The sequence below is a fragment of the Cordyceps fumosorosea genome (genome assembly GCF_001636725.1).
Source record: "Cordyceps fumosorosea ARSEF 2679 chromosome Unknown scaffold_27, whole genome shotgun sequence".
NCBI lineage: Eukaryota > Fungi > Ascomycota > Sordariomycetes > Hypocreales > Cordycipitaceae > Cordyceps > Cordyceps fumosorosea.
Genome location: NW_017387327.1, coordinates 153390 through 166958, shown reverse-complemented (window position 1 = coordinate 166958; position 13569 = coordinate 153390). Strand labels below are relative to the sequence as shown.

Sequence of the window (13569 nt, the reverse complement as noted above, 5' to 3'; positions counted from 1 at the left end):
ACGAGCACTTTCAGAACCAGTCAACTCTGGCAGAATGACTACAAAAACGGAGCGGGCGTCCACCTACACCGCTGGGTCTGGTGACGCCGACGCTCGAAATGGCGAGCCAAAGAGGAACCTGTGGACATCGATGCTGGAATCGGTCGCGAGCGGCAAGCGCCTGCCAGAGAAGAACCTCTTGGTATTAGGTAGGCTCCCTCTCCGCTCCCTTCAACGACACAACAAGCTAATGCATGCGCAGGTGGCAGCACGGACGCGCAGAGAGACTTTCTCGAATCGCTTTCGGCCGACGAAGAGGGCCGCAATTCCGACCGACAAAAGACTCCTCCAATCGCCAACAACTTCGCACTAGGTTACACATACTACGATGTGCTGGACACAGATCAAGACGGTCGGGACACCCCATCACTGTTACAATTAGGATAGCTTCGCTAATTTGAGCAGATACCCTCGCTCGTGTATCGCTCTACCTTCTTTCGCAACCTTCGGGCGAGTTCGCCTCGCTAGTCTCGCCGCTTCTCACCCCCGAGACGATACCGAATACGGCCCTCGTCATCCTGCTGGACTGGGCGCAGCCCCATCTCTGGCTGAGACAAATCTGGAGCTGGATCCAGGTGCTGGAGGAGGTCATGGGGCACACGTCGCCAGAGGCGCGCAGTGAGATGGAAGAAACAATGTCGTCTTGGAGGGAGCGCGGCCGTGGCGGCAGTTCGACAAATCTCGACGGTACCCCATCTGCGACAGCGGCTGACAGCGACGGCTCTTTGCCTCTGGGGCCTGGAGAATGGACTGAACCTCTGGGAGTACCTATATGCGTTGTCTGCCAAAATGTCAGTCTTCAATCTCCTGTATGCTTTCCGAGTTTCCAGCACATTGCTTACTCCCTTGCAGGCCCAGAAGATCGACTTTCTAGAAAGAAATCAAGGCTGGAAAGAGCCCGATTTTGACACAGTGCTTCAATACCTAAGGACTGTCCTGCTGCGCCGTACGTACAAAAACAATTATCATGCATTCTCAGAGCGAAGCTAATATTTCCCAGATGGCGGCTCACTCATCTACACAAGCCAAAACACCCCTTCTCAACTTCCTTCCCTCATCCACTCAACGCTTGGCATCACATCATTACTCAAACGTCAACCATTAAAACACAACGTCATCGACCGGGACAAGATTGTCGTACCACCAAACTGGGATTCCTGGGGCAAAATTCGCGTGCTTGGTGGCAGCTTTGACACAGAAGTAGCTTCCAAAGGCTGGTCCGAGGACATCAAACTCCCACTCGGCTCGACGCCACAGAGCCTTGAAGCTCTCGAGGAGGCCAGAGCCGAGGCCACCGAGACGGGCAAGTACGTGCAAGAGGACAGCGCCATCGCGCGCTACGAGGACTGGTGCCGCGACCCGAACAGCGGCGGTATGGCGGTCGTCGAGAGCGCCATGGGTCGCGGCTCTGCCGTCGGCGTGGACAGCGAGGACACGCAAGAGTTCCTCGAGCGGCAGCTCAAGATCCTCGAGGCCGTCAAGGCCAAGGCGCCGGAGAAGCTCCCCGACAACAACGTCTCCAGCATCGCCAGACGGGGCGGCGACTTTGCCGACGAGAAGACGGTTAGCGAGCACATTGGCCCCGTGCAGTTCAACATGGGCGGTATCCAGGTCGACGCCGATGATATGCTGCAACGACTCAAGGTAAGAAGAATCCTGGAGAGAGGTTGCGCGGTGGCGAAAAGACGTGAGCAAGCTAACACAATCTCTCCCCTCTTAGGACCGCAACACCAACAATGCTTCTGACGACGAGGACGGCGCCGAGGAAGAGGAGGAGGCGCCCGCGCCCAACATCACCAAGGAGTACGACAACGAACAACTGCACGACTTTTTCAGTGGTCTCCTGAATCGCACCGGCGGTGCGGCCGAGCCGCCTCGGTGAGGGGGGGCCGTGATGCGTGAGGATTGTTCTCTACCTCGTGGATTAAGACAATATCAAAAGATGAACAAAATGAAAGAAAGTTCTAAAAAAAAAACATGGCAAGACAGGGACATTTGGGAGCCCAAAATCTGTGATAGTCTGTTGCAAGAAAAGATTAGAATGGAGGTCGCGTGACGATGCGGCCTTTGTAGATTAGATACCCTTGATGGAATAGTATTGTTTCCTCGCTTTCACTTTGGTTTCCGCGATAAAACACCCTTTACGGCTAATGAGTTTCGTATTTCCTCTATGAAAATCAAACAGTCAAGTACAAAAGCTCCTCTTCCCCTGTTATTAGCCACTGCGCCTTGCTCCCTCGGCCCTCATCCGCCTCTCCAAAGCCCTACTAAAGGTATATCAATCGAACATTTCAGAAAGCAGAGACCAGGTTTGAAAAAAACAGCCAGGGTCAAAATCAAGAATTCTCAAGGCCCAAAAATGAAGCTGATCTCTTGCTCATCTCTTCACTCAAGCAACGATGGTCCAGTCTTCTAAGCCTTTTCTCTCGTCGCCTTATACTTGACCTCCTCACTACGAGCCCCAGCTACGCCGAGGCGAGCCGTGACAACGCCGCCAAGTAGGCCCGGGAAGAGCCACGGGTGCTGCAGCATCTCCGGCTCAAAGGCGTTAATACTGCTGCGGGCCATGGCCGTAAAAGTCTGGTCCTCGAGGACGTGGCCGAGTCTGTACAAGTTGGAGACGGAAACGGCGTTTGTTGAAGGCAGGGACGTGTCCATGCCGTCCTTCAGTCGCAAGATGGCAAAGGAAGATTTAGCTGTGGTAGTAAAGAAGCCACCTGCAGGGTCATAAAATTGCGAAACTTGTGCCTCTGTCCTTGCATTAGCGATAACTCCTTCCACCGTTCGTGCCGATCACACAACACTTACTCTGCAGTTGATCAGCAAACTCGATTAAAGTTTCATCGCCATTGGTGTCGAATAGATCCAGAAGGCCTTGAATGGCATATGCATAGTCATCAGCAAATCCTTCAACATCTCTCTTCCCCGTCCAGATTCGATACAACAGCTTTGCCTGAGCATCCCACAGGTGCTCTTGAAGGAAGGAGGCAAGTCCACTTGCCACAGCAGTGCATTTAGCGCTGATTTCCGGATTGATCGTTTTTAAAGCCTCAGCCGTCTTGGCAAGAGCAGACAGCGCCAATGCGTTCCAACCAGTGACAGCCTTGTCGTCAACATCCGGACGCACTCGCTCGCGTTCCCTTCTCGTCTTCAGCTCCTTCTGTGCGGTGCGGATAGACTGCTCAACCTTCTCCACGGGTATATTGAACTGTTTGCTCAGCTCTTCCGGTGTCTTGACCACCCGCAATATATTTAGGTTCATGAAGTCATCGTTTGGGTCATGCTGCTCATCAACGTTGCCGTCTTCCAGAATGCCCCAGTGGGCAGCAACTACTTGGCTGGCGCCCTTCTCCGCAGTTTCAATAATGCTGTCAAATTCTCGCCTGGTCCAGAGGTAGAAAGCACCCTCCTTCATCTCTCTGTCACCATTTCGTACATAGGAGTCAGCTGCTTCACTGGATGCAAGCAGTCCATCTGATCGCAGAATTGGGGCCGATGTCAAGTATACTGCAAGTTCCAGGACAATGTTGTAGAATTCACTTGTCGCTTGCCCGCCGGCGATTTGCCACGCCGCAAGATAGAGGGAGAGAAGTTGTGCATTGTCGACAACGAGTTTTTCAAAATTCGGTATTGACCAGTCTGGAGTAACAGAGCAGCGAGCGAATCCGGTGGCTCCGACATGGTCGTGTAGCGCTCCGTCTCGAATCTTTCGCAGGGTGTCGACCGCCATGTCTGTCGCATAAGTGCATTCTGCCTCTCCCACGATATCCTGAACAGGACTAGGAGAAGTGCGAAGTCCAAGCAAGAACTGCAATTTCGGCGGAGTTAGGAACTTGGGAGCCAGTCCAAACCCTCCGTAGACGGGGTCAAAGGTGCCCGCGATGTGTGTGTAAGCCTCCTCAAGTTGATCCAAATCAAGTTCGCTCGACAGTGCGGCGGTTCTATCAGTGTTTTTCGATGGCTCGCTTGGAACAGGTGCCGCCCAACCTGAAGGCGCAAATGTCTGTGTTTGCGCAATAGGTCTTGTCCCTAGGGTCCCTTCCGCGGCAAATTCTCTCAGTTGAGCAAGCACCTCGGTGGCTTCCTTGCGGCATCTTGCTTCTTGCTCCTTCCAGATGTCTCTTACTTTCTTGATAATGGTCAAGAAATCCAAAGCGTCTTCGGCACTCCCGTCGTGTGCGCGATGCGCGGCATTGGGCCCAGGCCAGTATGTGCCACCAAAAACGGGCTCAAGCTCTGGTGTGACGAAAAGATTCAGTGGCCAGCCGCCAACACTACTGACAGCTTGGACATAATTCATGTAGATGGTATCCAAGTCGGGGCGAGACTCTCTGTCAATAAGAACAGGGATAAAGGCATCGTTGAGTACGGCGGCGCATTCGGTGTTTGCGAACGACTCGATCGACATGAGGTGACAGTCTGGAACCAATAATCAGAACGGACGGGGAAGTATGGATTGATTCGGTAACCTTACAATGACATGACTTGTATCCTATGTGCAAAAACAGCAGTTTTCCTTCGCTCTTTGCACGTTCCACCGTCTCGTCGGTTAACGGCTGCCACGCGACAGGGCTCGCTTGAAAGCCACAGACGAAGGGGTTCGTACTTGCACCGGCGCGATTTTTCAGCGGAGAGGCGGGGGCTGTGGTGTTATCCGTCGGGCGTTCCCCTATGTGCAAAGATTTCATGGCTGCCGCAGACGCCGTCAGCTCTGAGAGAACCATGTTGACGGTTGGTGAACTTGATCGTCGGGCTTGGAGGGGTTGGGTGTCGGAATCTGGTATCGTTGGTATCTATGTGCTAAGGCTTCCGGTGTACAAGATAATTTTGAAATTTTTCTGAAGATGCGTGCCTGTTCCGACCAAATTTGCGTCGAAGTTGCCACACCAGTTCTTTGCGAGAAGCAAGTGTTGGCGCAAGTCGACGGCGGAAGAGTTGGGAAGTTAGGTAGGGAATAATTGGAGCCTCCCCGCCGCGGCTTCCCAGTGCGGGCTGCATCGCGGGGCAGCTCTTGAGCAGGTATTGATGTTTCTTTGATTAGATAAGCATCGCGTTCTGTTTGCGGCTTGCTACCCTGCTGCCTGCGAGACTTTTGGTAATAAAGGCCAATGAAAGACATAAAAGTTTTCAAGGTATTTTTTTATCTTTGTTTGAGAGTCTACTATTATCCTTAATAATTCTTATGTTTTAACCTTTAAAAGCTTCCTGTAGTACCCATGTATGTCATTATCACGACTTGTTCGGCTAACCAGGTTGCCTACATAATGCCTGTGGTACTCCATCACTTGGGGTCGAACGTACAATACCTGATAGCAAGTGGCAACAACAAGACGCGCGTGAGCCCGAATATATAATGAATTTTTAGCTCGTGAATATTTGTGTAGCATCATCAAGGAAATGCGCAGCGGCTGACAGAGCCCTACTAACTGATGTGCTAATTACCAGGGACTCAAGAGCCTAGAAGCCAAGACATGGCATAGTAGATAGAATTCTTACAATTCTGTATAGAGCCTAGCTTGACCCTCATTTATATTTTTATGTAGACTTTTCAACTTATTTTATACACGGCATGATAGACAATAATGGAGGCTCACGGTCATCCATCACGAACCTGAGACCCCACCAACACCCCTAAAAGGCCCTAGCAGGGGTTGTGGGCCCTGCCAATGTATCGGTGACATGCCGTTATCGATACTCCAGCTTCATCATGCGCCGTCCCAGCCCAGCCGCCCGCTTCTTCCACTCTGCATCTACACATTCTCTAGCATGGGTGAACCAAAGTACACAATCTACGTCCGGGTTCCAATCCCGCGTGGAGACTTTGTCGACCCCCCTCAGGTAAGTTGCCTGCTCGATGGGTGCACAAGGCACCGGCCTAACCATCTGCCAGGTTGATTGGGACCCTGAGAAGGATGAAGCGCTGTGGCGCATCCTGTCCAGCGCTACACAAAAAGAGATAGACTGTCAGTGTTTTACCGTTTCATCTTGTATAGCTCGCCTGCGCTGACATAATATCATTAGGGAATGATATGTAGGCCACCATCGACTGCCCGCCGCCTTCACGATAAAGCGACTGACCCATCCCAGAGCAGCTAGATTCGATGTCACAGTCGACTTCCTTCTCAAGCAGGTGGCGTACCTCACCGAACGACATGCTTCGCAAGTTAGGGCCCAAGTACGGAAAGCGGCCGCAGCGGCAAAGGGCTCTGCCGCGCCGTCGCCCATCCCCGCGGCCGAGTCGTCTACCGCAGCCGATCGACGATCCCACATTGGACAGCTCATCGGCCGCGATTCCCCGATGCCTCGCAACGAAGCGAACGGAGCGATACGCCCTGCCATTTCCCGTGGGGGTTCGGGCAACACAATCCCTCGCGATACTGCTGGCTCTTCGCCGCGCCTGGAGAGCAAACAGCCGCCTTCTCGCCCTACGGTCGAAACTGCGAATCGACGCCGCATATCATCTCTGCCTATTGCGGCACCAAGCCCGAAAACAGCTGTGTCTCAAGACCCCAAGCGAGACGATGTGGTGTCCCCAGGACCTGCAGACTCTACTTCGGGAGAGTCATCTGAGGATGAGTCTAGCCCTGCGCAATCCCGAATTATACGACGCCCTCCCCGTTATCAAGAAAACGACGGCTCATATCAGGTAGATGATGATGGCGATGACGAATCCGAGCCAGCATTTCAACCGTACAAGTCCACTGCAGACCAGAATTCAGCCTCGGATCTGGCATCGACTTTGCGAGACAACCGGACATCAATCAAGCGAGGCAACAAACATCCCGCCCGCGAGCGAATCCACCAGTCCCAAACGTCCGATTCCTCTGCAGGATCTGGCGCTCTTGGTGCTGATTCAGTAAAGCCTCGCCGCCTGAAATCTCACACCTCAAATCGTAATGCTGCACAATCGGCACAAAGCCCTTCCGGGCAAGGCAAACTTTCCTCACAAGAGGGCAGCGACGGGACGCCAAGCATGGGAAGTAGTTTTAGCGATCTTGACGGTAAGTACTCTCGCTCACGATGAAATGTTTCGACACTAACGATTTTTTTTGGATAGATGCTTCCGTCACACAGTCTGCTTTGGAGGAAGCTCTAGCATCCAACATGCATGGTGCTGGGAGCCGCTTCAGCATAAGCCAAGCTTTCCGCAGTCGGTACACACCGGGGTCAAACAAATAATGCGTAATGCCAATGAGGTTATCAATCCAGCCTGGAGTTTTGGGATAAAAGGATGTTTATGTTTTACTTCGATTCTTTCGTGTACGTAGCAACTAGTGCAAACGGCCCGTTTGCTACATGCCACATCTGAGTGCTGAGGGAGGTGGTTACACCTGGCTGCCGTCGGATCACTGCATATCGGGCCAACGCTTTGCACGCGCATTGCACATAATGCAAACACAGACTTTTCTCCCCTCACCAAACGAACTCTTCCTCTTCACCATCGTTTATCTCCGCTGGACCTGGATACGATCAAAAATGTTTCGTCGCAGCTGGCGCGGTCTTCCTCGCGAGGCACATTTTCCGTCCGGATTGAAAGACCTTGGGTAGGTTGAGGCCGTCCCGTGTACAACTGTTGGAGATTCTTGATTTCGGTGTTTACTGACGCCCTACGCAGCTACTTTGTCAACGACAAAGACGAAGTTCGCTCTATTGCCGACCCAGACTACTACTTCAACCACTTCTTAAACAAGAACCAGCGGGTAAATCTGCGTCAACGAACCCAGTTCCAGGGTGAGCCAGAGTTGTGAATATTGTCGATCGACTGGATGAGCGGACTGACGTATTGTAGCTGCTCTCCGGAGCATTGTTCACGACAGACTCGAGTCTCTCGGTCTTCGCAAAACCCCGTTGCCGCCACCCGAGCTAGGATCCGAGGCCAAGCATGTCAACATTTTCGTTTCAGAGAACATCAAGAGCGCCGAACGCATCATTGTCGTGTTCGGTGAATGTGCCAAGGAGCTCGGTATGGTTGCTAGTAGAATCGCCGGCGGCCCAGGCGGCATCAACAAGGGTACCATGGTTGGGGCAGTGAAGGGCATCCAGCGCTATGAATCGGCAGGTATCATCCTCGCTAATATGGGCGAGTCATATTGGTCCCAAGAGTACAAAAGAGCGGTTACACCCGCGGACAGTACCGCCCAGTCAATGCCCAGCTTGGTCCATATGGGCATCAAATATGATGCACAAGTGAACGACATTCCCGGGTCCGAAACCCCGTTGTGCCATGCGCGGACAGTTCTGGACGCCGCCGTTACTCAGTACGCGAACAAGGAAGCAAAAATCAACATCATAGCTCTAGGAGACAGTTGCGAGGTCATTACTTCTCTCTTGGATGGAGAGAAGACTTGGACTAGATTGGGCGCATCCCTCCAAGGTGCGCTGTTCTACAGTCCTGCGTTCTATCATGAAGTGAAGCAAGAAGGCTTGAAGAACTTTTTCCAAAAGGTAAGATACCTGAATAGATTGCAATTGGTATTGTTTCTGATCCTAGGTCCGATAGAAAGCAAGAGGCTACGTCGTATCCGAGCAACCTCTCGGGACTCCCCTCTCCGGAACCGAAGGCAGTACAGCGTCACGAGTACCGGCGCTCGGCTTCCCTTGCTATTCCTCCGGAGAGCCGTGCTTTGGTGAGTGTTGCTTCGTCACTGCATTGGATGACGGACTCTCATACCTCGACGAGGTGGCAAGAACGCCAAACTACGAAAACCCAGTCGTCATGGTTTTCGAACCTGACGAGCTAGCCACGGCTGAGGAGGCGGAGCGCGCATGGGATGCGCTCCCGGCGGATCAGAAGCCGAGCCTGAGCATAGCAGACGACGCCGAGTTGCGGGAGCAGCTGAAGAGCATGCGCAGATTAAAATATTTCGAGGAGACGGGGGAAGCGCCCGATAGCTCTGAGGAGGAGGAGGAGTCTGACAAGGAGGAGGAAACGGCCGGGAGCGAATTGCCGGTGAAGCCATGGTAAACCGCGTGGCTCAGGATCTGAAGCATTTTTTGGAGCCCACCAGGGCTTGCATTCTTGCTTTTGCTTTTTTTTTGAAGCGCTCGTTGCTGAGCTTACTATGGTATAAGGTATTCAATAGAAATACAATCTTGTCTTTGCCATTACCAAAGAACCAAGTAAATACAGTGATCCCGGCCGCCCGACCGCCACTACTCAAGCTTTGAACCAGTTGGTGATGAAGTCCCTCGGGGGGGCCACGTCCTCCATGAGCTCCTTGGTGCGGCGAACCCTCTCCTGCACCACGGCCTCCTCCGCCGCCCACCGGCCCTCGGGCGCGCTCCCGCCTCCCCAGAACGAGAACATGCTCGGCTTGTCCGCCTCCATGGCCCTCTCTGCCCTCGCCAGCCTCGCCACCATGTTGTGCCAGTTGTCGAGGCCGGCGCCCAAGCATTCGCGGCACGCCTTCTTGGCGGGGTCTTTGGCCGCCGCGCCGGGGCCGAGCGCGCGGAGCTGCTCCTCGGCTAGATCCACGCCGTCGCGGGTCCACGAGAGGCCGTCGTCGCGCGACGAGGTGGCGTACAGGATCTCGCCGATGTAGACCTGCAGCGCCGCCTCTTGGCAGCGCTCCTCGGGGCTGCGCCAGGGCGGCCGCGTGCCGTCCGGCGGCGGCGGTGGGTACGCGGGAGGGCTGAGCAGGTTGAGCAGTCGCTGGTGCACCGGGATGTTATGCCGGGGCTGGGTGCGTGGTGGCGCCGGCGGCCGCTCGTCGGAGAGCCCGCGGCGGGCCTTGAGGAGCGATACGTACATGGGTAGCGCGCCCGACAGGTCGCCGCCGCGCGCCTTGGAGTTCGCCATCGCGCCTAGCACGTCGAGCAGGTTCAGCGACGGGGACCCGGCGCGCTCCTTGAGGGCGAGCGTTTTGCCGTCGTAGGGGAGGTCGGCCGCGTCGATGCCCCGCGTGGCCTCGGCGAGGGCGAGCTCCTGGAGACTGCGCGCCGCCTCGGCCTGGCTCTTGTACTCCATGAAGCTCGCGTACTCGAGGGCCGCCTCGAGGCGCTGCCGCTCCGTCAAGCCCTTGGTCGCCAGGATCTTCATGTACCACCTGTCGGCGGGCGGAAACGCGTCGACGCAGTTCTCCTCTAGCGGCGCGTGGGCCGCACCGGGCGGGATCGGCGTCGGGTGCGGGTTCGAGGGCCCGATCACGAACTTGGCCGGCGAGACCATGTTGCGGGTGACGTCAAGCACCCAGCCGTCGACGTGCTCGGCTGTCTTGGCTGCCATCATCAGCGCCTCAAAGTAGCCGCGGCGCCACTCCTCTGACTTGGCGGTGATGTCGTAGGGCACAAACTCAACCGGGTCTTGTAGCGTAGGGTCGGTCGCCTCGTCGGAGAGGGCCACCAGGCCGGCACCGTCCTTGCGCGGGTCGCTCAGGCGCATCAGCGCGCTGCGCGCGCGCCCCAGGGCGTTGGCCCACTGTATGTTGCCGTCCTTGGGGTCCTCCAGCTTCTTGGCGTCGCGCAGGAACTTGCGCGTCATGTACGTCCACTCGTGCGGCGTCGGGTGCTCGCGCTCGACGAGCTCCTCCTGGACGAAGAAGAGGATGACCAGCCCGGCGGCGAGCATGCCCCAGAGGGTCAAGGTGTAGCGAGCGGCCAGCTTGACCTCGTGTCTGATCCAGCCGCTGCGCGTAGAGGTGAAGTAGCGTACTGATGTAGTATTCGATGATGGAGGAGTTAGGAAAGGGAGGCTCGGTCGTGGCGTTGCCGCAAAGAGCTGTGACTGTGTTGTTAGGGGCCTTGTGCATACGGCCCGTCTCGTCTGGGAGCTGGCGATCGGGTTGATCGGCAGCGCCGAACGTCCCTGTCGCAGAACCGCGAGCCTTGGGCGCAGCATAGTCGTAGTGAGTCACCGCCTCATATGCTTTGAAAAATGCTGTGGTCTTATTATTCCTCGACAAAATGCGCCTGAGTAGCTTGCTTCTTGGATATACAGATCATCTCAAAAAAGCTGACTAAGCTAGTTTTTTCTTCACTACCACGGCGAAGTTGGCCAATGTTCAATGTTTCAACTTTGACTACCAGCGAGCAGGATAACGGCTAATTTTGTTGCTTGGTGTGATAATGTCTCAATTATGAGCGGATACATTTCAGATTTACTCTCCTCCCCAAGGGGTCAGCTTGTGACTACGGCTGTGATCTCTGGCGCCGCCGTTGCCACACTTATTTTTGGATTTCAAGCCCTGGAAAGGGAAGAGCGGCTATCTGCCCTGAAGAATTCCATCCCTTCGGTGACTGATGGGAAGCATCATACAACAAAGGTAAGCCATCCTTGTTTGGAGTCTCGTCGTGAACCTGAGGCCAATCGCTTACACGAACCCCTGCAGCTCAACAGCTTCGGAGGCTCAAATGAAAACGCGGAGGATATAGAGGATGCGCGAAACCTCGCTCTTGCGCAGCGTGCGCAGGCCGGTGATTTCGACGAAGAGCTCATTCTAGAACAACTTGCGCGCAATCAAGTATTCCTCACCCCCGAGGGCCTAGATAAGCTACGCAACTCTTTCGTCGTGGTAGTTGGTTGCGGTGGCGTGGGGTCTCACTGCACCGCCTCTCTAGCCAGATCAGGCGTATCCAAGCTACGACTCATTGATTTCGACCAGGTGACTCTCTCCTCGCTCAACCGTCATTCTGTTGCGACTCTGGCAGATGTAGGCACGCCCAAGGTCCACTGTCTGCGGAGGCGGCTGATGGCCATCACACCCTGGGTGCACTTTGATCTGCGACAGCAAAAGTTCGATGGAGATGTGGCGAACGAGCTTCTGGGAGCCTGGGAAGACGGACAGAAGCCTGATTTCATCATCGATGCTATCGACAATATCGACACCAAGGTTGCCCTTCTCAAGTACTGCTACGACAACAAATTACCGGTCATAAGCTCCATGGGCGCGGGCTGCAAAGGCGATCCTACCAAGATTATCATTGGAGATATTGGAAACAGCACCGATGACGGGCTTTCCAGAGCTACGCGGAGGCGTCTAAAACTACAGGGCATTACGAAGGGCATCCCGGTTGTGTATTCGACAGAGCAATCCGGCGAAGGCAAGGCAGAACTGCTGCCGCTCGACCAAGCCGAGTTCGAAAAGGGGTCTGTGGGCGATCTTGGTGTGATGCCCAACTTTCGCGTGCGGATCCTCCCCGTGTTGGGCACGATGCCAGCCATCTTTGGTATGACTGTCGCCAACCACGTCATCCTGAGCGTCACTGGGTACCCCGTCGACTATGCGCCCGCCAAGGGCCGCGACAAGATGTACGACGGCATCGTCAACTACGTGCAGAGCTGCGAGGAGAAGCTGGCGCGGCTATTCGAGCACGATCTCGTCGGGCTCCGGTCGCCTATCACCGTCGGCGATGTCGCCTTCTTGACGGAGGAGCTATACCGCGCGCGCAGCGCCATCACCGGCATCCCGACGCGCCTCACGCTGATCCGCTGGCGGCGGCCGGACGCGATCAATGTGTCCGTGATCGGAGGGGGCGAGGAGGGCGGCGAGGAGCAAAAGTGCTCGACAGTGCGGCTGCGTGACCTGGTGTGCATGACCAAGGATGAGGCTACGCGGCACGAGAAGCAAATCTTCAAGGCGGGAGTGCAGCTGGAGAAGCTGTACGACGCGGAAACGATCGCCAGGGTTGAGAGTAAGATGGCGCAGGCGGCGGAGTATGAGAGCTACCGATGGTGACGAGGGCTGGGGAGGGTCAATGGGGGGCGAAAAGGGGGAAGAAGGCAAAGTGGCGATTTATGGCCCGTCCCGAGGTGAGAGGCGGTCGGAGTCAATGCCAAGATATTGTGTATAACAAGAGGGTTTCTAGACAAAAGTGTTTTCAGCGAATGGACGACATGCCGCCTCGCGCCGTAGATCTGTATCAATCTACCTGCCGTGCTTCCCTTAAAGCAACATGCCGATCTGGCCTCCACCACTCGAGTCACGCATCAAATCAGAATGCCTGACAGCACCGGTAACGGACGTCCATTCGAAATATAGAACCAGTAAGACCGGTGAGGGAGTCCGCCTGCATTATCCGTCACACCGCTTGTCGTCGAGCGTCAGCTTATATGCGGAGCTTGCAAGGGTTGATAACAAGGCTTCCCGTCCTCGCCGCCCGTGGTCAGACGACCTCGGCGCCGAGCTGACTTATTATTTGCTTCTGCTTTCGCATCAGCAGCCGGCGCCGCCACCGGACATCGCCACCGGACATCGCCACCGGACATCGCCACCGTGGGCCCCGGCCTGAATGATACCCTGCAGAGCTTCCCTTTGAAGGAGAATTTAAGGCATTGAAAGAGAAAGAACATGGACAAGGAAAAGAAGGGGTACGGGAAAAAACGAAGAGGGCTGCATGTGTCCTGTGTTCTGCGCCGCTGACTAGGCACGCCATCGGGAGGGAGTGGTAATCTGCATGCCGTTTCCTCCCCAATTGACCAATGAGAAAAGACAGTGAGAAGACCGACCGCGGACATAGCGCAGGGATTTTTTTTTACTCACCACAAAATAGGGTGGCCATCGCAAATAGTCGCCACGACCTGTTGGCTGAAAA

General features: G+C 55.1%; 5 protein-coding genes across 5 annotated transcripts; 3 read left to right on the top strand and 2 right to left on the bottom strand.

Annotated features, from left to right (window-relative positions):
• Positions 1-34: 34 nt before the first annotated feature.
• Positions 35-1921, top strand: ISF_08173 (dynein light intermediate chain; the record flags this gene model as incomplete). The annotated part of the gene is made up of 6 exons (XM_018851776.1): positions 35-188; positions 242-391; positions 445-830; positions 892-985; positions 1040-1683; positions 1760-1921. 6 exons carry the CDS (start codon positions 35-37, stop codon positions 1919-1921), a joined length of 1590 nt encoding a protein of 529 aa, XP_018701046.1.
• A 530-nt stretch (positions 1922-2451) lies between these two features.
• Positions 2452-4447, bottom strand: ISF_08172 (DUF255 domain protein; the record flags this gene model as incomplete). Its single annotated transcript, XM_018851775.1, has 2 exons — positions 2452-2789; positions 2848-4447. The coding sequence occupies 2 exons, from the start codon at positions 4445-4447 to the stop codon at positions 2452-2454; spliced, it is 1938 nt and encodes a 645-aa protein (XP_018701045.1).
• Positions 4448-5805: 1358 nt separating this feature from the next.
• ISF_08171 (Arb2 domain protein) lies at positions 5806-9004 on the top strand (the record flags this gene model as incomplete). Its single annotated transcript, XM_018851774.1, has 8 exons — positions 5806-5877; positions 5930-6002; positions 6061-6070; positions 6127-7040; positions 7097-7193; positions 7655-7770; positions 7829-8484; positions 8540-9004. 8 exons carry the CDS (start codon positions 5806-5808, stop codon positions 9002-9004), a joined length of 2403 nt encoding a protein of 800 aa, XP_018701044.1.
• A 192-nt stretch (positions 9005-9196) lies between these two features.
• Positions 9197-10876, bottom strand: ISF_08170 (hypothetical protein; the record flags this gene model as incomplete). The annotated part of the gene is made up of 1 exon (XM_018851773.1): positions 9197-10876. The coding sequence occupies one exon, from the start codon at positions 10874-10876 to the stop codon at positions 9197-9199; it is 1680 nt and encodes a 559-aa protein (XP_018701043.1).
• A 238-nt stretch (positions 10877-11114) lies between these two features.
• ISF_08169 (Molybdenum cofactor biosynthesis, MoeB) lies at positions 11115-12713 on the top strand (the record flags this gene model as incomplete). The annotated part of the gene is made up of 2 exons (XM_018851772.1): positions 11115-11300; positions 11367-12713. The coding sequence occupies 2 exons, from the start codon at positions 11115-11117 to the stop codon at positions 12711-12713; spliced, it is 1533 nt and encodes a 510-aa protein (XP_018701042.1).
• Positions 12714-13569: the final 856 nt, after the last annotated feature.